Here is a 24,862-nt window from a genome sequence, read left to right on the forward strand (position 1 = left end):
TATGCACAACATATTCTGTGAATTATATGAAAACAACAAAGGGTCACCATTTCACATTATCACAAACTTCAGCTACTGTAATATGATGTGAGTTCTATGGTACCTATGCTCAAACAATAGAGTCCATTAATAAGACAGCATACTGAACAAAGTGCATGCTTAGAAAAAGCTGGCAATCTCCTTTCATGTATCCTGCCAAAAAAGAGGCAAATAAAGTTGGACTGGAGGGCAAGACAGTAAAGTCCCCCCGCAAAGACATGTACACATCTTGGTCAAGCACTTCACAAAGAATGTGACAGATTACAGGTTACACGCTATGACTGTAATTCCTGATTCTTAAAATTTGTATCAACCCTCCACATCTCTCTTATGTCTCCAGCACTATAACCTAATTGGTGCATTCATTAATGTCTTGATAGTATTCCAGGATCATTTACAAGGCTGCATAAATGGCAATCCATCCTAGATAATTTGCACAGATTCCTTTGAACTTCTTTCAATAAAGAGGAAACATGTCCACAGACATCACCAACTCCACTACTGAATCACCTTTGAGACATGGCATATATATTTGTACTATAAAAGGAGATCCTGCACAGCGGAAGGCCACCAATGATCTTACAAGAGAAAATTAGATAAAGAAATGACTCTTCTGGTCTAGGGAAATAAAAGCTGAGAGAAAGGTATATCTGTACTCAGGAGATAAATCACAATACAGATCTTTTAACTCCAGCACTGTGTTGGGGGAGAAAAAGCATGTGCTTAAGACTGTGTTAAAAAATTTTATCAATTGCACCATCATTGCTCATGGTTTTCCAGTCAGTGTAGCAAGATGAAACCAGTTCTCAAGACACAGTTCCGTAAATTTAAGATTATGGGACACAATCCTGATGAGAGCAGATACTAAGCTCAGTGTTTTCTAGCAACACATCTAATGACTGAAAGAAAACCAGTAGATGAAATTAGCTTGAAACTACTTTTTGAAGCAAAACTGGAGCCTGAAACACAGAAGAGAGACCTAAAGACAATTTTCTTTAGCATTGATGGTAGTTTGTTGCTGTTATTGAAGAAATCAACTGCAAATTCTAGTATAACACTGTTAAAAAGAAAAAAAAAACTGTAACAATTTATACTCCAAAGTTTTGAGGCACGTACAGAAATGTTTTGAAGATCAGTGACAGACAGCCTCGATGAGCAAAAAAGAGGTTTCAGATTAGGTTTTCTTGAATGAAAATTTGCTATGTGCATCAGCTATATGCAATAGTTGTCCAAAGCTGCTTCAAGACTTGTTTTAAGCTGAAACATTGCTGACATATTTTTTTAGCATTTTCACTTGTCTAAGTCCCTCACAATTCAAAATCATAAAATCTACTACTGTAGGTATTTTCCTTTAACTATTTCATTGTTTAAGTAGGAGAGCTATCCAACAAGCCACAGGCTTGAAGGTAACTAGTGATTCTGGGGTTTTTGGATCAGGGAGTTTTATTTTTAATAAAAAAGGAATTAATATCACAATTAAAAATGGGATAAAAAGAGAGAGAATGAGGAATCCCATAAGGACAAGATGTTCTGCACAGTCCAAGTTTTATTCTGTACAGAGTACAATGAAAACAAAGCTAATTAACACAGAAACCTACATAAAAACTCTTTGTTTTATAGTAGTCTAAGTTGAAAGCAGGGCAACAGTGGAAGAACTCCAGAGAGGAGGAAAAAAACAAATACAAAAATTCATCCACATAGAATTTATCATCTAAGGAAAATATCTGTGTTATAACATACCTCTTTTGAACCTGATCAATCTCTAAGCACCGGTACTGTAAGAAGCTAGTAAAATTCCAACTTGGGATTTCACAAGCTTGCAGCATACAACAAGAAGCCTACTGTACAGCTTTTCACTACTTTTAAGAGTAAATTACGATTATCTAAGATACACAGATGTGGGAGCCCTATAAAACATCTTTAAGCAAAAACTGAAGAGATATTTCCTCATCTTCAGAGCTATTAACAAACTATTACTTAATCCGTTACCTGCTATGTTTGCGTCAAGATGACATCAAAAGACCACTTTTGCTAATATGGTGCTGGTACATTAAGACTGACTGACAACAAGACTTTTGCTAATAAAACTGCATCTACCCATAAAGGTTTTTGTTTTCATAGGTACATTGGTGAGAGATGTGAAAGCCTCTTTCCCCTGCCACTCATCTTGGAATGCTGACAGTTTTAAGTTATGGATCATCCCTCTTTGGAAAACAAATGTGAAAGTCTATTGAATCCTGTGTCAGTTATAAACACCATGTAACAAATCACAAACACATGGTATTTCACATCTATACAGCAAGGGTGTTAAACTGTACTCTAACCTGAATCACCTGTCAACATACGCAAATTTCCATACCTTTGTCTCACGACCCATCATATATTCAAAGAGCACCTTCCTCAAGTATTCAAACTCTGTAGGCTCCCCAAAAATGGAAACGTCAGTATGGTGAAGGTTTCCATCTGTGTAAACAAAAATAAGAGCATATTTATACTGAGAGTCACTCACATGAATCTAAGTTTCACCAATGGCATGAAATAGAGCAAGAACAAATGCTGGATTCTGCACCTGGAATGGAGTAACAGCAGCCCTGCTAAAAGGCATTTGGGGTTGTTGGTTGACAGGAAGCTCAGCAGGAGTCAGCAGTGCGTGCCCTGGCAGCCAAGGGGACAAACCACATCCTGGGGTGCATCAAACACAGCATCACCAGCCAGTCAAGACAGGTTGGTTATCCTGCTGTATTTAGTACTGGTTTTCTGATGAAAACTGTGTACTTACCTCTGTACGGCGTTCCAGCTGGTGTGACATACATATTCTTCTCATAATTTTTCAGCCGGTCTTCCAGTACATGAATCTAAATAGAGAACAGTCAAAATCATAAATGGTGTTCATAAGCAGCTAAAATAAGCAGCACTGAAATAGTTTTTGCTAAACACCATCTTCCTTTTTAAGGAAGGAAAACATTAAAAACTGTATTATTAAAACTATCAAAAAACTTCTTAAGGAAATGTGTGTACAGGTGTATATACACATAAAAATATCTACATTTTTATTTTATATATATATACATATATATAAAGGCATACATAAAAAAGCACATGACAAAAATTGTCATCAAAAAGTTTTAGTTATGAAAAAAAAAAGTCCAGAATTTCATGGTGTGCACTGTTACCTTTATCACGGTGCAATTGCTTTGCTAACCAGTATCACAACCATGTGGTATTTTCATTCTCAGCGGATACAGGAGTACTTTGGAAAGTACACATACCTGAGAGCAAGTATGAGTGAAAACTATTTTATTTGCCTATTATTTTCATAGTACCTTGTGTGGAGATGTGCCACATCATCACTTGAAAAAAACAAACCTTTTAATACTGAAGACACAGAGTATCAAACAAGAACACTTTTTATTCGTTCAACATCACCCTTACCTGCTCTTTCAATTCCTGCTCTTTCAGTTTTGAATCATTGACTAACGTTGTTTTCTGTGCAAGCTGTGCCTGAAAGAACAGTCACATATGGAAATCATCAAGGAACTGCTGAAAATACATCAAAAGTACCTCTGCCAAAAATTTCTTTCTCCTTTTAACACACAAAATGTTATAAACATCATTTCAGCTTTCAAACTGCTCTGAAATAGAAATATTAGAGTGCAAAATAAGTAACATATAAGACTTACCTTTAGTTCTGTTAGTGTGACCTAGACAAACAACAAAAATTCAGATTAAAATGCATGAAAAATACTGAGTATATCAAGCATTGAAGAAAAAAATATCAATCATCTAGTTCTCATACAGCGTGTTAACTAAGGATGATAAAAATTGAAATTACCAAATACTCATGTACTTATAAAAATAACTAGTCTCATAGCGTTCAACTTATTTGTATTGTCAGTACATAAAGCTTATATTTAAATTACCTCATTTGACTCTGTAAGACAATTATCACAAATATAACTTCAAGAACCCAGTGTTTCAAATCTTTACAAAATACATATTGGAGATGAATAATAACTGAATGAGTATGAAGTATATTCCAGGATACTCTAACTACTATTAATACTATTTGTAATGTTGTATCTTTTACCTTAATTCTTCAAGTCACATTTGGAAAATAGCTTCAGTTAAGAGCTTCATGAGCTCTACATCTTGCAAAGATGTTTATGAAGTACAGAAAAAATTCTAAGCTGATATTTCTAGCTTTCAATGTTCCAACTCTAAGGAAAGTAATGCTTTAGTATGGGTATAAATCAAGGACGTAAATGCATTTCAACATCAAATAATTTCTGTCTGATTTTTTTTTTCTAAGGTGACCTAAATCTTAACAGAGAAGTAGTACTTTTTTTTTTTTTCTTCCCAAGCCTCTTTGGAATTGTGTTGAAAAGCAGAGCTATTCCCTATCTCTGTAGGGTGATAAAACCTGTGGGTTTTCCTACACTACACAAACAGAAAGTAGGGGAAAATCAATCCTCAAACCTGTAAGTGCAATTCTTTCTTCTGAAGAGCTCAGTCATCTCATCAGACATTTATTTTCTCATATAGAGAGACAGTTTCTGATATTTTTACATCCAAATGATAACACTTAAGGTTGTTAGTATTTGTCAATTGTTTATCACAGTCAGACAAATATTGTTCAAATATCTATCTTCATGTCAAAGTGAATATGTTATGTGTCATGTTTGGCCTAGGCTGACAACAAGCAGCACAGTTTTTTAAGTTTTTTAAGACAAACTTAAGTTTTTAAGTTTTTAAGACAAACAAGTTTTTTAAGACAAACTTCTGTGATTTGGGAGTCTCCAACTTTAGACAACAAATGCATCAGCTGCAGCTGCTTCCAGTCAACAGAAGACTTCTGAGCACTTTTACTACTAGTGCTGAAGGGAAAAAACCCTCAACATAAAAGAGAAAAATGTTACAGAGCAACAAAATAAAAAAGAAATAAGATAAGACAAAAAATATCATGGCAAATGTAAGATGATAGAATTCATTTGAATGCACCGTAAAATCCAGACGTGGATTTGTACATGGATCTGCTCTGGTATGTTGCCAAGGTCGACAGACCCTGTCCAATTTTCTTATTTAAGTCTGTAATGCTGCATATATATTTGCATATAATGCTGCTATGCTATTTGTTGCAAATATCTGCTATTGCACCAGGTAACAGTAAAACTAGTTTCCTGCAGACATACCAAGGACAGGCAATGGACAAATTAAAACAACAGCTTTTAATTTCTAAGGAGAACAAAAGAAAACTACCTCTTGATCCCAGAACAGACTATGTCAAAGAGTAGGAACCCTATCCTGAAATACTGCTAAAACAGGAACTGAAAGCCCAATTATATCACTCTAAATATCTGAGCTTTGGCTGGACCAGAAGATGTACCAGGACCTATGTGCACATTCAATAGCATAATCTATTAGAATAGTTATGTTGTTTTGAAATGAAATCACCATTGTGAATAGTATGAAATAAGATATTTACATTCAATTAAATCAGCTACGCAAAAGAAAGCTTGTAAACGATTTGCTAAATTTAGTTGGAATTCTCAAAACTACTCAAGAAAGTTTGATGCCTATATTCAAGAGAAATCAGATAACGAACTGCCTTACACTCTCCAAAAAAAAAAAATAAAAAATCACATTCTTATTCTGCCAGCAGTTTGAACCTGGGTGCTTTAACTGTACCTATGTACATACACTACGACACAAGCTGATCTTCCTCCCCCCCAAAATGAGACATCATTCATACTTTAAAACTAAGCTGTTCACCAGCAATGAAGTTCTCTGAACTGGCTTATACCCGCCACAGATGGAACAACTCCTTTGAGTTTCTCCAAAGTCTGCCATGGAAACTCCAAGGAGTGGAGAACTGTGGACAAAATTCCAAACACAGGCAAAATTAACTGTTTATTTTGTTTAATGTAATCAATATTTGCAATATTCAAATATTTTACAGCTCTACGCTACCTTTGCAAAATCTGTCTGATGCATTTCTGGGAAGAATTGAGGAATCAAAGAATCACAGAATGTTAACGGATTGGAATGGACCTTAAAGATTCTGTAGTCTCGACCAACTCGCCATGGGCAGAGACACCTCCCACTAGACCAGGTTGCTCAAGGCCTTATCCAATCTGGCTTTGAACACCTCCAGGGATGGGGCAACCACAATCTCCCTGTGCAATCTGGTCCATTGTCTCACCACCCTCACAGTAAAAAATTTCTTCTAATATCTAATCTAAATTTGCCCTATTTCAGTTTGTACCCATTACTCCTTGTCCTGTCACTACAGTTCCTGACAAAGAGTCCCTCTCTGGCTTCCCTGTGGGCCCCCGTCAGATACTGGAAGGTTGCTATGAGGTCTTCATGCAACCTTCTCTTCAAGCTGAACAGCTCCAACTTTCTCAGCCTGTCTTCATAGGGGGGAAGCTCCAGTCCTCTTGTCAACTTTGTGGCCCTCCTCTGGACTTGCTCAAACAATTCCATATCCTTCCTAGGTTCGGGACTAGAACACAGTACTCAGGCTGGAGTCTCAAGTGAGCAGAGTAGAGGGGTAAGAATCATCTCCTTTGACCTGCTGGCCATGTTCTTTTGATGCAGTCCAGGATTCCATTGGCTTTCTGGGCTGTGAGGGCACACCACTGGCTCATGTTCAGTTTTTCATCACCCGTCACCCCAAGTTGCTCTCTGCAGGGCTGCTCTCAATTCTCTGCCCAACCTGTAGATGTGCTTGGGGTTGCCACAACCCAGGTGTAGGACCTTGCACTTTGCTCTGCTGAACTTCATGAGGTTTTGATCAGCCCACCTCTCAAGCCTATCAAGGTCCCTCTGGATGGCATCCCTTCCCTCCAGTGCGTGAACTGCACCACACATCTTGGTGTTGTCGGCAAATTTACTGAGGGAGCACCCGATCCCACTGTCGATGTCAGTGACAAGGATGTTGAGCAGTACTGGCCCCAACAGTGACCCCTGTGGGACACCACTCGTCACTGGTTTCCACGTGGACAATGAGCCATTGACCACAACTATTTGCATGCAGCCATCCAGCCAGTTCTTATCGACTGAGTGGTCCATCCATCAAATCTTTGTCTCTCCAATTTGGAGATAAGGATGTTGTGCAGGACAATGTCAAACACTTTGCATAAGTCCAGGTAGATGATGTCAGTTGTTTTGCCCCCATCCACCAACGCTGTAGCCCTGTCATAACTCATCAGATTTGTCAGGCATGATTTCCCTTTTATAAAACGATGTTGGCTGTTACCAATCACCTCTTTGTTTTCTATGTGCCTTAGCACAGTTCCAAGGAGAATCTGTTCCATGATCTTGCCTGAGACAGAGGTGAGATGGACTGGTCCGTAGTTCCCCAGGTCTTCTGCTTTCTCCTTTTTCCAGTCATCAGGGACTCTACCTGACCGCCCTGATTTTCCAAAAATTACTAATGGCTTAGAAAGTTCATCTGCCAGCTCCCTCAGGACCTGTGGATTAATCTCATCAGGTCCCGTGGAACCCATTCAGGTTCCTTAGATGGCCTTGAACGCGATCCACTCCTACAGTGGGTCTTCATTCTCCTCGTCCCTGCATCTGCCTTTCATGACTTGGATAGTGCAGCAGGAGCACTTGCCATGAAGACTGAGGCATAGAAGTCATTGACAACCTCAGCCTTCTCCATACTCAGGGTAGTCAGGTCTCCTGTCTGTGGAGGAGCAAGGATCAGAATGGGAACGGTTTCAGGAATGGAAAAAGATATACAGTGATTGAAAGGACTTTATTATACGGACTTTGCAGTTCTTATGTGTTTACAAATATGTACATTGTATGATTTTCCCTACAGTTGTAACTGCCCAGGCATGTCCAGACATGTCTCGTCGTGCCTGCTCCCTGCTTCCCCCTCTGATTGACTGAGAAAGCCGCAGAGAGGAGAGACCTACCATTTGTCTTTTCCTTCCCCGGTTCCTCCCCAGTTCCTCCCTCTTTGCCTGAGTCCCTATCCCCATTCATTTCCCTGGTTGTCTGTCTCATGCTCCACCCCATTTTCTGGTGCATTCCATACCAGAGCTCATAAAACCCTTGTGCACCCCCATTAAAGTAGCATTGCATTGGAACCTCAAACGTCGTCGGACTCCTTTGTGCAGTGCTGCGATCCTTCTCCCCTCCCACATGGACCGTAGCACCTGTCTCCTTCCAGAGAGAGCCCACATTATCCCTAGCCTTTCTTTCACTTGCAACATATCTATAGAAGCCCTTCCTGTTATCCGTAATATCCTTGGCCAGACACAATTCTAATTGGGCCTCGGCTTCCCTAAACTTGTCCCTAGCTTCCTGTACAATTTCCCTGTATTCCTCCCAGGCCACCTGCCCTTGTTTCCACTTCCTGAAAGCTTATTTTTTCACTCTGAGTTTGCTCAGCAGCTCCTTATCCATCTATGGAGGCTTCATGGCATTTTTGCCCAATTTCCTCCTTGTTGGGATGCATTGCTTCTGAGCCGAATATATGAACACATAAAATATCATTCCTGGTATATAGATTTGATACAACTTTCATGTCCTACCAGTGAATATGTAATCCTGAAGATGCATGTGTAATACGATACTAAGTGACCGCCTGTATTTATAGCAGACTTCCATAACTAGTGAAACAGTTAACAAAGTAGTTCTAAAGATACTCTTCAGACTTTTCATAATCATGTTTTAGGATTTAGGAGTCCCTTAAGGAATCTTTCTCTAGATAATAGGATTATGAAAAATTATCAGTAGGTGGACAAGGGTTAATTGAGAATAAAAGGCAGTCTTAAACAAATGTTTCAGTTTTTCCTGTTAAGAAAACAACACATATCATGGAATAGTTAAGAAAAGTAATATAAAGGGTGTTTTAAGCACCCTTTAAGCACCCTTTGTCCCTTCCAAGGCAGAAGGGACAAACATTAGGACAGTGTGGTAATTTGTACATTAAGTTTCTAATGTCAAATATATAAACTTACTCTCCCCAGAGCTGCCTGTTGTCAAAATGAAAAATTTAAAAGTAAGGTCAATATGAATTCTCATCAATGACTCAACAACTCATATACTTTCCCTCTCCTCAGTGTAATAATAACTACTAATATTTTAATCAAAGAATTCCTCAAATTAAAATGTGGTCTCAGAAAGACAAAAGCATGAAATCAGCCTTCTTTCAATGAAGGCCATTCTGTCTATAATTGATATATTCAAGGCACTATTTCAGACCCCTCTGAAATGTGATTTTTAAAAATATCACACTAAAAATTACTTAATGCCATTTCCTTTCCTTCTAAAAGGCTTTCAGTAAAATCAGCTAAAAGAAATGCAGAGGGCAAAAAACCCCACCTTAATAACAGCATACCTGGACCAGTAAAAAAGGTAGGTATCAAATGCTTCAGTTTCTAAAGAAGTTCAATTTGTATGTGAAAGTGAAGGCCAGATATCTAAATAAAATTCAAGTAGGAATAAACAACAGAATTTCATGAAGACCAAGAATTTCACACCTAAAATTATAAAAACAAATGATAGTGCCAGCTCACTTTTTCATTGTTCCAACGTTCCTCTTTCGCAATCCTTTGTCTGCATTCCTTTTGCAAGTCTTCTAGCTGTGCCTGTAACTCATGAACTTTTGCTGTCATCTCTTCTTCACGCGACTTCAAAATATAGGGGAAAAAAACTTATTTATACAATTACCCAACTTATCAATGAAAACCTTAAGTACAGTGGACATAAATCAATCAACAGAAGTTATGCTATACACAGAAAGAATATGCTTGAAATCTGGTATAAAAGCTATATACACAAGAGGACTACAGAATAGAACGAGAAACAAACAGGGGTGCTTAACAATAAAGATTACATAGTTAAGATTACAGTTAGCTTTTTTAAAAATTACAAAAAAATCCTATTTCTCTTGGGCACTAAAACAGCATTTAAGTATAATCCAGTGTGTGAAGGTCATCACGGAGGGGTCAGATGATGATAGGTAGTTAATTCCTATACTGTGGAAATGACAAGGACTTAAATCCTTTCCTCAATCACTCTCACAAAGATGGTACTAAAGCAGTTTTAAGCACATTTTCAGAAACAATGACCAATGATTTCCCCATTCACAAGGGTCTGAAAGGCCCTAATGCAGTGTGGGGGAAAGAAGCAAGAATGGTAGGAAGGAAATGAACTTTTCTTGTAAAGGACAAAAGTATGATGACCTAAATCCTAGCAAATTAATCTACCCATATGACACTCTGCAAAAACAAGTACTTTTTAAAATAGTGTCCCCTCTGGCCTTTCTGTGAGATCACATGTTAGGGACATCATAAAACAGCAATCCAATTCCAAATGTATGTCTCTACTGCCAAATGAAACTAAAACTCTAGTTTCACTTATGCTAATCACACAGGGCAGTCAGCTGCTGCTCTGCTACTCAGTAGTACTTCCAATAAAATTAGTACAATTAATCAACTGAAAACGAGCAAAGAACAGCTGATGGAAATTTTGTTCTGTTAAAAAATCTCAGAAGTACGAATTATAATGATACAGTATATTCACTAGAAAAGCAAGTGTAGAACTAGAAAACTGATCCAGGTTAGATTTAGGGTATGTCATTACTAAAAAAATAATTATTTCCCTGCAAGGCCAATTTTTAATGTTCTTTGCACCTGATATAAGAATGAAACACCCTCCCCCTGCAGCCCCTCAGCCCAAAAAGCATCATCAAAAAGAAAAAAAGCAAATCTGCCCTTAGTGAATGAGATGTCGTAGTATCTGAGCAATTCGTAAAAATTGCTGTAAAGCCTAAAAGTTTTAAGAATATCCATCTTCAAGAAAAATCTTGTTCAAACATCATGACCTCCAAACAGTGTTAGCTTCTTTTCATTAACAAGATTTTTCTATGCCCTCAGAAGTGTATCAACAATTATCGTTTCTGAGATTGGTTTTTTTTATAGTTTTTATACTCCTTTAGTTAAAAATCCTCAATACCTGGCATATGCAGTGGTGGTGGTGGTTGTTGTTTTGGCTTTTGGGGATTTTTTGATGGTTTTGTCCATCAAGAATCTAAAATCTTACTTCTAGACTACTGTTTAATTAAATAAATCACAACTGTATGCACATCATTCTTAGTTATTAAAAGCAGTTAAAAGGCTGAAAAGAAATTCAACCCAAAATTATGAATGACACTTGCGTAAAAAGGGACAATTTAATTTGTAATTTGAAATAATTAGAGAAGAAGTGAGGTTCCAACATGCTCTTGATCTGTATTTACAGCAATAACTTATTGTTCTATACAGCACCTGGCATACTCTGAAAATAAACTGCATGTCATTGGGATTTAATTACAGTTATAGACTAAGACTTCAATAAAGTTATGCTTTCCCAAATCTTAACCCCAAAGCCTATCCTGTACTCATATGGAAGGCATTAGAACAAATTTAAGGACATATACCTGAAGTTAGGTAATTTATTTTTAGCTCATAGATAGGCTTAAAATAGGCTAGCTGGAACACAACATTCATTTTTTCTCTAATTGTATACCCTAGCTGAAAAAAAATACTTAGGCCCCAAATTACAGGCTATGCTGATTTACAAACCCTTTAATTAGGGAGACTTCTATGAAAACTTATGTGATAAAAGTTTTCTTGAAAGATAAGAAAATACAACATAAAGCAAAAGTGGAGCACTTCACAAGTAAATCATGTGAAGTTTAACAAACTGAATGATTCCTGCTTGTCTTTAAGGATACATACTCGAATCAAGTTAGACTAATTTTTAGCATCATCAACCATGTTTAAAATGCAACAGAGATCTACAAAGTTATATGAGCAAGATTAATTTTTGCAATTGGCTTTATTTTTGCTTCATCTTCTTACCATTTGTGACAGAGACAATCCTCTCTGCATAAATGTCATGATGCAAAATTTTTCAAACCTGTCATGAGCTAAGTCAAGTATAAGTGGGGTAATAACTGGTAACTCTAGGCTAAATCTGCTGACGCATATGCTCCTATTTCTACCAGAGATCTCAATGAACATGACATACCTTCAATTTAACATAAGTATTTCTGAATTTTTGAGATGCTTGCAACACTTCTTCAGGAAAAAAAGGTGAAAAAAATAACAGAAACAAAACCCACATATACCTATAAAAGAAACATGTAGTCTGAAATTTAAAATATCAAACTACAGTTTATTGCAGTTCCAGGCAACTGCCATTGCCATCATCAATGAGATGTAAAAATTACAGTGTTCATGTCCTCCAATTACACAGAAGTCAAATCAGCCTAAACATTCAAGATCACACAATGACTACAGCATGAGTGTTTCTGACCTACGTATGGACTGCAAGTATCAGAAAACAGAGGAATTACACCTGCGCAACTTCAAATCACATACCTCTTCGGGGATATAACTTGAGGACCTGAATGGCAACACACTGCACACTGAGGTAAGAGAAATCTAAATCCTCCAGAAATGCAAAATTTAGACCTATGTTTCAAAAATACTTGATTCTTTTATATCATGCAATTTTTCTAAGCTACGAAAGAAAAAAAAGGGACTCTAAAACCCTTCTAACTCCATTCAATCTGCTGGAAGTTGAAAAATCAAAGTGGAACACACCAACCTGCTTACATGTTGAAATTCTTAATATGGAATACTCAGTCATGTCCAGTTAAAAGAATTTTGGACTGGTAACTCAGCAGAAACAAACAGATGTTCACTTACATTTACTGCTGTAGGCTCTACTAATGGGACATTCTCTTTTATTATATCATTTGTGCAAACAGGACTAAGATTAACAAAGCTAAAGCCTGCATGCCAATATGAAGTATAGTCTACCACTGAAAACCATTTAACCTTATGGTGCCATAAATGCAGGACTGGGTCAATTAACTTGGCTAAAACAGCAGCCATCTTTGGTAAAGTATCCTTAGATGGAAATTGGCTGCTAACTTCTGGCCGAAATGCTACTAGGGCTAAACTATGTCTATCTGCAAATAGCATGCAAACAAACTGTTCAACACAAGTAAAAAAAGAAATCTTTACTAACATAAGAACTATGCAAACAGACTGCACCCAGCATAGAACTGAACTTTACTTTAAGGGCTATGTTGCCAATCTTCAAACAGCATCAGAAAAAGGAGATAGAGAGTGAGACTGACCCATAAGCGCTGTATTTAAATCCTTACAAAAAAGCAATACATCACTGCCACAACTCTAGTAAAGAGTCACTCACTTTCCTCATTCCAGTCTGGTACACAAATTGCTCAAGGACATAAGGACCTAATTGTATAGCTTCTATTCAACGATTAAGCTAGGGCTTAATTTCTGCTATGCCCACAAAACACAGAAACAAACATTTTAATTGCAAGCTAGGTCACCGGACATATCAAGTGTAATTCAGGCAGTAAGATCTTTACTAGAAAGAACTCCAGTTTTTCTGTCTAGCTGTGCATTCAAAAAAGAGTTATTCTGAAATATATGTAGTCATACCACTTTTCAAAAAAATACCTCAAGGATTTCTTCATATTTTTTCACAGTTCTTTTTAGATCATCATCTTTTTCAACAATTTTTTTATGCAACTGAGTTGTCTCTATGTGATGATTTTCTATCAATTCATTTTCTACCTCCTGGGCTTTACCTATAAAAGAAAAGTTGGGCAATATTAAAAAAAGCATTTTTTTTTAATTATGTCATGACAGTATTTAAAAAAAAGCTTAAAGACAAGGGTGGAAAGCAACTATAAGGAAAATTTGCTGGGAAAATTCATTTTTTCACACTGCCAATAACTATTATGTCACTTGATCCTAATACGTATGAAGTTTGTCATCTGCAGTTTGGTACCTGGAGCAGTTTCTTCTACCTGGAACTTTTCCCTAAAAGTTAAGATGACAACCAATATTTATCAACTAATTCTATCTCCTACTCTATCTAGATAAGTGATTGAAACATCTGTAAATCTTCAGAAATTCTTCATCTGTAGAGGTACTTCTAGTAACAGTGAAGTCAAAACATACTTTTTGTTCACTTCTCTAATCTCCAATTTACACTATGCTTGCAAAAGATGGACAGAGAAGCTGAAATATGCTGTACTCTATAGTTATAACCACATGGTATTGCAATCAGACACCATATCCAGCTGCACCTGTTAGTGGTTACAGTGAATGAAATCTGCAAGAGGCAGCTAAAAAAATGCTATTCTGATTCTCATATGGATCTATGTTTCTCTAAAAGGCATCCTTCATTGCCATATATTCAACAATGGAGTGTTAAAGTGTGTACTACTGCAGACAATGTACTACTGCAATGAAAACTCCCCAGTGTATTTTCACCTGAAAAGTCTTACTCTCTTTCTTTTTCTTCTAAACATATGACAAAAAGATAGGCTATAATGGGTAACTTGCCATAACAGATGTAAACAGAGTGCTAGATCAAAGATCCATCCTGCAGGGTAAGGATGAACACCTACACATGCACTTTCCTAATTGTACTAAAATTAATATTTATATGTTATTTCCCAAGCAAGGGAAGTTCTTCCCCTGGGCTCTCCAGGCATTCATAAAACGTATGTGTTTATCACAGTCCCAGGTAAAATCGCTTCACCAAAACAACTGAAGATTCAGTTTTCTGACTATTTTACTGATTACAGTTATATTTGTATTTCACTTACTGATTGTCTCTTTTACTGCTGCTTCCAATTCTCTCTCTTTTTGAGCCAGCTGAGTATTGAACTCTCTCATTAACTGCTTTAAGGTAGAGTTGTGCTTTAACTCAATGTCTTCTTGTTCACATCTGTACAAAAACGTCAAAAAAATACAATGAGGAAATAAAATGTTTAACGAGTGTGCAAGAACAGTTTAGCAAGGTCAGAGATGTGGGAGTTTCTCCAAAACTATTTTAAAATGGGATGTTTTTGAATTATATGAATTCTGTGAGAATTTTGTTCCCCTCACCTATTTATTTTACCTGGAAAGCGTAGGTGTTTCATTTAAAAACAACCCAGAATTGAACCCTTTCAAAAGATATGGAGTTGAAGATCTGGAAGCAAAGAATGTGCCATAAAAAGCAGAATTTTTAGGGAATTTGTTGCTTGAGAAACTATTAAGAGTGCTGAGCATTACACCACAGTTTGCACAGTACATATGGACAGTTCTTGATAATATCTGAACATGAAGCTCTCAGTACTAAGTTTTAAATTGCATTTCCTTTTTGAGAAAAATAGAATTATATTTACTGCTTTGGCAATGCTGAAAATGACCATCACTGAAAGAGATCAGAAGCAGTATTACTCTGGTGAAAGTCAGACTTCTTTTCTTTCTGTTTATCTATTTTAGAAAAATGACAGAAAATTACCAGCCATTATTTCCTCATTAGACACTGAGCTTTAGAAAAGTATTCTTGAGGTTTTAGTGGTTAAAGTACAGAAATGGTAACATAAATAGGAGCAAAGAGTATACCTGATTTTCTGCTCCATTTCTTCTAAGGACTCCTTCTTTACTATATCAAGCTCTTGCTGATGTTCTTTTCGCAAAGTACGTAAGTCTTTTTGAAGATTATTAACCTCTTTGTGTAGTTTCTGTTTCTCCCTTTCAGTCTCTTCCAGTTTAGTCTGTAAGTCCTTCTGCTGGTTCTGCATATCACTTAGTAATTTCTGCAGCTCCAAAACAGATTTAGCCTTTTCTTCAGCATTTTCCTCAAAAGCTTTCAGACTATCATTTCTTTCATCCAACTGTTGCTGTAAACATTTTAGCTTTTCTTCATATCTTAAATTTGTATCTTCCATCTCAATCTTATGCACTTCATTTTTCTTCACTAGATTATTTTCTAACTCTTTTATCTTCTGTTCTAAAGACTGACTGACTGCCTCCTTTTCCTGCAATTTTTTCTGGAAATCTCCAATTATATTCTCCATATCAAGATGTTTTTGTTCTTTACCTTTCAATTCTTCCCTACTTTTTGCTAAATCACCACCACAACGAGAATGCTCATCTGCTAACAATAAGTACTTCTTGCTTTGCTCCTGAAGTTCCTTCCTGAGGCTTTCAGTCTTACTCTGCTCTTCCTGATGGCTCTTCTCAACATATTCTAGTTTTTTAAGGAGTTCTTTCTGTTTGTTTTGAAGTTCTAGATGACAATCATTACTCTCTCGTTGTTCTTTCTCATACTTCTGCAATAATTCATCTTTTTCAGTTAAGCCCTTCTGTAACACATGCATTTTCTCTTCATATGTCTGCTGGATACTCTCAAGCATGTTATTTTTTTCTTGTTCTACAGTAGCTTTTACACTCTCTAGTTTTTCTAGCATTTCCTTCTCTAATTCTGTGGAATCTCTTGTTGACTTAATTTTTTCTTCTAAGGACTCGATTTTGGCTTCTCTCTCCTGCATTTTCTGTTTCAACTCTCTTAACTGATCCTCTCTATCTTGCTTAAATTTCTGTTCCTTTTCTTCCATCTGAGACATTAATTGCTTTCTAATAGAACCTATTTTTTGCTCTGCCTTCTTCTTCAAATCTGCCAGCTTAGTGCTGTTCTCTACATTCAGTCTTTCTTCTAATTCTTTCAGTTCTTCCTCTTTGTTTTTAAGCATCACTGACTTCATTTGATCAAATTCCCTCTCCTTTGCTTCAAAATCAGCTTTCAGTGACTCTATTTGCTTCTCAAGATTAAGCACTTTTTCTTCAGCCTTCTTAAACCTATTGTCTTTTTCAAAAGCCACCTTCTCTGCCTGCTGGAGTTGCCAAGCTATCTCTTTTTTCTCTGTGTCTTTTTGTTCATTACACTTTTTAAGTTCCTCCACCAAGGAATCATTTTCTGAAGTTTTCTGAGCAATGTGTTTTTCTAGTTCAGCAATTTTTGCTGCTTGTTTTTTTAATTTTGAGGTTAACTCACTTTCTTGTTTTTCCTTCCTGTTTTGCTTTTGTTCCAATTCACTTTTTAAACCATCAAGATTCTTGGTTTGTTTAGCCAGCTGCTCCTTCAGTTTATTTAGCTCTTCATCTTTTTTACTGGTTGCAGTATTGCTTAATTCAAGTTTGCTCTGCAAATCTTTAATAGTATCATCATTTTGTGTAAGCCTGGTTTGTGCTTTCATCTTCCATTCTGACAGCTGGGCCATGCAATCAAGGGCTGATGCTTTTTCTTGACTCAGCATCTCAACTCTGGATGATAACTCTTGTATCTGGTTTAACAACTGCAACTGATCCTCTTGATGTTGCTTGCTTAACAGAGACATGGCTGCTTCCTTCTCTGTTAAACTTACTGTGCTCTCAAGCCTAACATTAAGGTCATTAATTGTTTTGTTGAGAGCAGACACTTCAGATTGTTTCTCCTGGAGTTCCTCCCTCATTGATGTAACAGCATTGATATTTTCAGATAACTCTTTCCTCAGCTGTGTTATGCAAGTTTCTTTCTCTGATGCTGCTTGCTGCTGATGCCCACCCTCTTTCTGCAATTGTTCCTTTTCTGTTGCAAGTCTTTCAATGTCAGCTCTCATGGACATAATTAAATTGTCCTTCTCTTGCAGCACTTGCATTGACTTTTGTAAAGAAGTAGTAGCAGCAGAATGATGCTCTGTTATTTCTCTAAGTTGAGCTTCTAGTTCAGTTATCTTACTTGTTTTGATTAATACTGCTTCTTTAACTTTTGCAGTTTGGCGCTCACAGTCTGCAATTTTGCATGTTACTATGCTAATTTTTTCATTACATTTTTCAATTAATTCATTGCCTTTTGTTTGCAATGAAGCTTCAACATTTTTCCAATAAGCATCTAACTGGGCTGCAAGTTCTCCTGACAACCTTTTAAATTCAGTTTCTTTTAGCTGAATCGCCTCTATTTTTTTCTCATAATTTTTATGATCTTTATACTGAGAATATTGCACAGTTCGGAGTTGCTCTTCAAGAGCTTTCAGTCTATCAGCCAGCTCAGTAATTTTAGCTTTGTCCTTCTCTTCAACTGCTTTGTGTTTACTGAGTTGCTCCCGAAGTTTTGTCTGCTCTTCCAAGGACTGTTTAAGATCACCCTCCAATTTTCTCAACTGTGTTTTCAGGTCACTTTCTGTATCTGACAAACTGTTCACCCTAGCCACTGACTGCCTTAGCTGTTCTTGCAATTCCTTCAGGCACTCCTCCCTTTTCACTTGCTCTTCCTTCAGTTGGGTTATTTCTATTCTGGAGTCCTCCTTTTCAGCAGTGAAGATGGCAAGCTTCTGTTTCAGGTCTCCAACTTCCTGCTCTTTCTCTTGCAGTTCCATATCATGTTTTTCCCGGAGCTCTTCAACCTGCTGATTAAGTTTCTTTTCCCAACTTTGGATAATTTCTTCCAAATTCTTCTTATGATCCTCAGCAAGACTCTCTAGTTGCTCTTTCTGATTAGATTCAAGTTTTGACACAGCTTCATTCAACATTCCAGTTGAGCTGGCATGTGCCATTTCCAACATTTTAGCATTGAATTCGCTCTCTTTCTGACTGAACTCCAACTGCTTCTTTTCAAGTTCATTTTTTAGTTTAGCTTCCTGCTCAGCAAGTTTCTTTTTGAAAGTTTCCTGCATATCTTTAGATTTCTGCTTCATTTTTTCCATTTTCTTTTCCTGACATTTCAGTTTACTTTCATACTCTCCTTGTAAAGCACTAATTTTCTCCTCTGTGGCTAACAGTTTCTGCTTAAGTTCTTCCACTTGGTTGTTCTGTAATTTCTTCATGTGCTCAATTTCATTTTCCTTCTCAGTTAGACTTCTCTTCATCTCATCAGCCTTTCTTTGTAGATCCTTCAGTTGACATTCATACTGTTGTGTTAGAGAGGTTACTTTTTCGTTGCTTTGCTCCTCTAGCTTTGCAGACACTTGGACAAGGTCAGCTTCAGATCTTTCTGCAGATTCCTTTAGTTTCTGTTCATGTGCTTTTAATTCTTCCAAATGCCTTTCTTTCTCCTCCAGGGATTGCTTGAGCATGTTGAGTTCCTCTTTGAGTACCTTCTCAACACTTTGAATAGACATTTCGTGCTCTCTTAACATTTTTTCAATCACTTCATTGTGCTGTTTCCTCTCTTCTTCCAACTTTCCTTCCAATTCTTGCTTTGCTTCACACACTTTACTATTTAATTCTGAGAGCTCTTGTTCTAAATCATGACGTATTTTTAGTGCTTCTGATAGCTCAGAAGACAGTGCTTCTAGTTCTGTTTGTTTCACATCAAGTTTTTCTAATGTTTTTTCATTCATCTCTTCTATGTGTGCATAGAAAACTGTTTCCTTTTCTTTCAAAATGGTATCTATCTCTTGTTGTTGTTTCTCTCTTATTTTTTCTATTTCAGTTATTTGCTGTTGCTTTAAAATTTCAAGTTTTTCTGTCCAAAGACTTTCTTGCTGCTGTTTCACATTCTCCAATTCTTTATTGTGTTTTTCAACCATATCATTGATTTCCTTACTGTGCTGCTTTTTTTCAGACTCTATGAGAGTACTTAATTCCTCTGACTGCTTTCTGTCACCTTGCGAATACTTTGCAAGAGAGCTCTCCAGTTCAAGAATCCTCTGTTAAAGAATATAGTTTTAAAAGAATATGAATATTCAAAAGGTAACAATTTAAATAAATTTTTAAAAATCTTACCAGGCTGAGATTATTACAAGTCACTTATTTCATTATTTTACTGAATATCAACTATTTTTATAAGCCTTTCATTCATCTAGTTTGTTCTCACCTTTGCTTCTATGAAGCAGAGTTAGTTATTTAATAAAAAACTTTCTATTTCACTGCAGTGAAAATGAACTGTGAAAAGAATGTAACTAATTCAAATAAAATAAGTCATGTGATATTTATGAGGGATATGTTTGGATTTTCTTCTTAAGCTAAAGTACCAACAAATAAGATGAAAGATATTGGGAATCTATGGTAGCACTAAGGAGTTTCGTACCTATTTACTGAGTTATCTGAATTCCACCTCATGTGGAAATGGTGCTGTAAAGTTGAAATGCTTCTATAAGCAAAACTTCCAAACTAATACTTGGGAGTGGTGGAATAATGTACAAACTTGCATTAGCAGATAATATAATCTTACCCATTACATAAAGCAGAAGATACTTGAAAAATTTAAGTAGAATTTTTATTTCCTAAAGTATCCTTTTAAGTGTTTTTAAGGTAACAGTACCTAGAAATTAAACAGGCTGAAGTTTAACTTCTGCATTACATACATAAAAATTATGTAGATGGATACAAATTCATATCTCATGCCATGATATAAAGTGAATGTATTTCTATATTTTGTCATCTTATCTTGTAAAAACCTAGGAGTTGCAGCATACCATAGCAATACATTACATTTCTGTCGCTTTAATCCCACAAGAAGCATTTTGGGATTAAAACGACCCAATTACAACAAACCCACCCTTTATTTGTAAACCTGTCACAGTTAAGCACATAGTGGAAGGACTACTTGTAAATGTTTACTCTTTTGGAATCTTTACTCACAGTTCTAAAACTCTCTACTTCTTGATGCATCTTCTGAACTTTCTTGTCACACTCAGACTGTATGGCTTTCTTCTGCAGCTCTAATTCTTCTAAGGCTAGGGATTCTTGCTGTTCTTGCTCTTGAAGGGTTTTTAAGCACTCACTCTGATTTTTTTCCTGCATGAAGAAATACAACTAAAACAATAAACTATAAATACAGTCATCACACCTTCAAAAACATTATGACAGGATATTTTCAAATCAGTTAACAGGAGTACACTAATCACCTTTATTTTCTACATACACACACACACAGAGTTTGTTTTCATGTGTGAAAACAAAATTGTAATAAATCACTTGCATTTTCTCTTCTTGGGAACCATTCGTCTTCTATTTCTCTTTGCATTAAAAACATAATGCATCCCAGCCTTTCATTTTAGTTTGTTTACCACTATTAATTGAGAATAACATCTTAAAGGAATAAAGGTCTGTTCTCCTTTGATTCCACTGTTAATGCAATTTTAAGCCTCTGTTCCTTATAATTAAGAAAATAATCTGAGAAACAGGTAGAAAAATATAGTCAGGAAAGGACCTCAGTTACAGTCAGCATCCATCATGGAGTGCCATAAAAACCAATCTAGTATTTGCTAGGTAAAATTACATGATGATCTGAAGTAGATTATAGCTTTGCAAAAAAGAGCAAAGAATTCCAGTGATTCCTCCCAACCTGACCTAGAAGAAAATTCTTTTTCTGAGGTCTGACGCTATGAATAGTTAACCCTGTTCACATAACACAACGCAACCAAACATAACCATACCAACGCTTTTCAAATAACAACCTCATTTCTTGTACATCTTTTACTCTAGGCTGCCGTGGCTAATTACCAGTGATTAAGAGGAAGAAATTAAAAAAACAAGTCTAAATAAAATTTTCAAAAACCGAAACCATTTCCAAAAGATACAGCTGTTAGGGAGCATTGATAGTAATAAGTTATCATTATTCAGTCTGGATCACTGCAGCTGCTTTCTTTTCATGTTGCTGAAGTCTCTGAGCTATTTGACTTTTGGAGAAAATTCCTATCCTTGAGCACAGAAGGACTCTCACTATGGAACAGTGTCAGATCAAGACTTCTAATCCCAACTCACACTTAGAGAAATGTCTTTCTACGCATTTTAGGTTTACTTACAAGAGCTGCCTTCATCTTCTCCTGGAACACCTTTTCTTGTGCCTGTAATCTCTCATTTAGCTCCTGATCTTTGGTAGCCATTTCTTTTTTATGGATTTTTTCTAGTTCAGCAACTCGTTCCTCTGAAGACTTCTGTGAATCAAAGTCAGAAAAAACTCATTTCAAATATTAAATAACGAAACACTTTGTATAATTTCTTAATAAGAAAAGCAGTGCAACAGAGAGAAGAAACCAGAATCATCTCTTTACTCCCTTTGAATAAGTAACAATGAGTTAATATTAAGCCCTGATAGCTCTTATTTTCAGGCTTGAAGTTATCCATCTTCCCTTCTCAAGTTTTTCACAGTACTACTAAAAGGAATGTCACATTTTCTAAAGACTCTTCTACCAAGGCAAACAATATTTTCAATTCAAACATGATAATACATTGGACAAGGAACTTCTTTCTGTAGCTTTCCCTGTATTCTTGTTATTTCATGATCCACAAATGCAAGTAATGATACTCTTTGTAGACAGTTGCCTACCATATGTGCTTTATTTAAGAATAATGTAAAGCACGTCAGTCATCCTCCTAAAGGATCAGAGTATTCTCTTAAAAAAATTAATACCATTACAAATGTCAACAAAAGAACTGTAATTTAAAGGTGTTCAAATTTACAGCTTTGCAATGCATGTGCAGTACCCCTGCAATTCTGACCTGAATGCACCAGATGAAGTAAATTTTAGCAATTCTTACACCAGCAAACAATCAGGCAACAAGTTCTTAAACATTTACACATACTCAGCTAGGATAATGATTAAAAGATCTTAGTATTGAAACCCAAAATCTTGGTGGAGATGCATGACCTTACCACCATTAATTTCTTCTTCTTGACTCCCTTTGAAGTCTGAAATGTACTTCTAATAAATAATTTTATTAAACACTGTGAAACAAAGAGTCATACTGTTCTTTTTTACATGCCACTGATGTACTGATTTTAAATTGTTAGAGGAAAAAAGGTCTATGAGGAGTTTTCTATTTTGCTTTAAGTAAATCATTAATCATAGAAAATAATTTTTATAGATTTTATTAAACAGCAAAATTATAACAAAGCTCTGATATACTGATGTATTTTACAACTATAGATTAATTTAATTAAGCTTTTACCTTCATAATCTCAACCACCTCTTGTTTCACTCTGGTTAATTCCCGTTGAAGATTTAACCTCTCTTCTTCACTTGCCTTTTCTATCGCTTTAATTTTTTCATCCATTTCTGTCTGCAGTTTTTTCCGGGCTTCCTCTGTCTTTTGGGCAATACTTAGAGCCTTTTCAAGCTCTTCAAAAGCTGCCAAGAAAAAGAAGTGTATGACAGTCAAGAAATACCTATGTCCTTTGATAGAAGAATTACATAAGTAAGAGAAGAATGAACTTAGGAATCCATCAAGAATTCACGTGTTTATTATCTAGGAAAAAAAGAGAACAGACAAATAGCTGTGAATGTCTTCGAATACATCCTGTAGCTTCTATTTCCTCCCCTAAAATCATTATAAAATAAATAAACCATATACGCGAATAAACTATGGCTCCTCTTCTGCCTATATTTGCTGAATAACTTTGAAAAAGAGGAAAACAGCTGCACAAAGAAAAGGCAATTCACAAGTTGTTCTTCCAGTAAAGCAGACAGAAACATAAACCAAGAATGACTACTACACAAGTCACTTTTTAGTGAATAATGAAAGAGATCTTCCTAAATAGAACACTCAAACATAATACTTTATTTACTTAAGAGGTGTTAACTATAAACTGTAAAACCTAAAGAATCTTCTCTTTAACTGTGGGTTTCATAGAGTCCACAGAGATGGCTTCACTAATTTCATTTTTTCACTACTTATATTTAATGTACACTACTATCAGTGCAATTCAGAAACACTGGAAAAATGCTTGAGTGTTGAGAAGACTGTCTTGTGCTTCTAAACTTCAAAAATAAAATGCAATTAAAAAAAAATTGCTCCCAGAAAACTTGAACAGCTGTGTTTCAAAAGAACACTAAAGCTGCAGTGATGAAATTTATTTACACCCGTGTAAGATGCACGAATCCACTGAATCCATTTTAATTTACAAATCAAAAGCATTAATTCCCCATCTTCATCCCATGCTAAGGAGATGTATCCTAACATATTTTATCCACTTCCTTAATGATAAGTTAGACATAAAAAGAAAATAAATCCCTGTATTATGAGCCGGTTTATTACTATTACTCAATACCAGTATTTGAGTTCCTCACTAAAACTGATGTAAGAAGCTATAGAGAACTACACAAGACTAGAGCTTGATCACTATTAGGGAAATCTCTTTTCCTGAATGGATCACGAATATGGAAACCCCCTGCTGCATATTAAAAAAATTCAGTGTCAGAACACTCCACTATATCGCTAATACTTTGCATAACAGAATTCTGGCAAAGCATCTCTATAAAACTCAAAATCACAGTGCCAATATCAAGACTGTAATTTATCAGAGCACAACCTCCTAAAAGTATATTTTTCTACTATACCATGGACTACTTGGATTCTAGTTTGGGAGGAGAGAGAACAAAATAAATTTTTAAGTGTAATTAACTATGATAAGCTTTCTTCCACTTAGTTCTATCCTCAAAATTTTAATAGACATGCACATCTCTAGTTTCTTTGATTCAGCATTACTTGGCAGGCATTCACAGGAATTCTTGCAATCCTTGTTTTTTTTTAAAGTATATTTAATAACATTCAGGTATGAGTTTGAGAAGTGGATAATAATTTCCATTCCACATGTTTTGATAACATTTAAGACTGAAGATTTGAACCACAATCTGTACTCTTGAGGCAATGTTGCAAATATGTTTTCAAGTAACTTAATTTCATAAAACTGCATTCACACAAAATCTGATCTTTTCCAGAATTTTCTTCTGTTTTTTAAGGAAGCCTTTTTCTGACTACTCACAGAAACAATCATGCTTTAGGGCAAAACAGAGCGGTTACTGACTGGAAATACCAAAGCACATCATTGTATCCACTTTTTCAATCTTGGTTCTGCTTAAATACAAAAACTATTACAAAAAGTTAAGAGCACTAGAAATTATTTCAAACAGGAAAACAATCTAAAATATATTACAAGCATGCACTAGGCTTATAGCTCCTTATGTTACACAGTTCTTCACAATCCTCAAGGCATTTGCCACCTGCAACCCACAGAA

The 24,862-nt window shown here is 36.0% G+C and overlaps 1 protein-coding gene across 6 annotated transcripts in view; it reads right to left on the bottom strand.

Moving 5' to 3' along the window:
- Positions 1 to 24,862, bottom strand: part of GOLGA4 (golgin A4) — a 70,411-nt gene that overhangs the window by 5,218 nt on the left and 40,331 nt on the right. For 3 of the 6 annotated variants that reach the window (XM_017821050.1, XM_017821077.1, XM_017821097.1), the window contains 12 exons: positions 22,797 to 22,975; positions 21,650 to 21,781; positions 20,484 to 20,639; positions 15,486 to 19,549; positions 14,699 to 14,820; positions 13,539 to 13,669; positions 9,573 to 9,686; positions 5,840 to 5,908; positions 3,720 to 3,740; positions 3,472 to 3,540; positions 2,819 to 2,894; positions 2,399 to 2,502 (listed from right to left, as the gene is read on the bottom strand). In XM_017821050.1, the coding sequence (XP_017676539.1) occupies positions 2,399 to 2,502; positions 2,819 to 2,894; positions 3,472 to 3,540; positions 3,720 to 3,740; positions 5,840 to 5,908; positions 9,573 to 9,686; positions 13,539 to 13,669; positions 14,699 to 14,820; positions 15,486 to 19,549; positions 20,484 to 20,639; positions 21,650 to 21,781; positions 22,797 to 22,975 (5,237 nt within the window). The remainder of the gene's footprint in view (positions 1 to 2,398; positions 2,503 to 2,818; positions 2,895 to 3,471; positions 3,541 to 3,719; positions 3,741 to 5,839; positions 5,909 to 9,572; positions 9,687 to 13,538; positions 13,670 to 14,698; positions 14,821 to 15,485; positions 19,550 to 20,483; positions 20,640 to 21,649; positions 21,782 to 22,796; positions 22,976 to 24,862) is intronic. The other 3 variants (XM_017821068.1, XM_017821059.1, XM_017821088.1) reach the window with 2 other exon arrangements.

This window comes from Lepidothrix coronata, unplaced genomic scaffold (assembly GCF_001604755.1).
Source record: "Lepidothrix coronata isolate B3197 unplaced genomic scaffold, Lepidothrix_coronata-1.0 Scaffold3, whole genome shotgun sequence".
In the NCBI taxonomy this organism is placed as follows: Eukaryota; Metazoa; Chordata; class Aves; order Passeriformes; family Pipridae; genus Lepidothrix; species Lepidothrix coronata.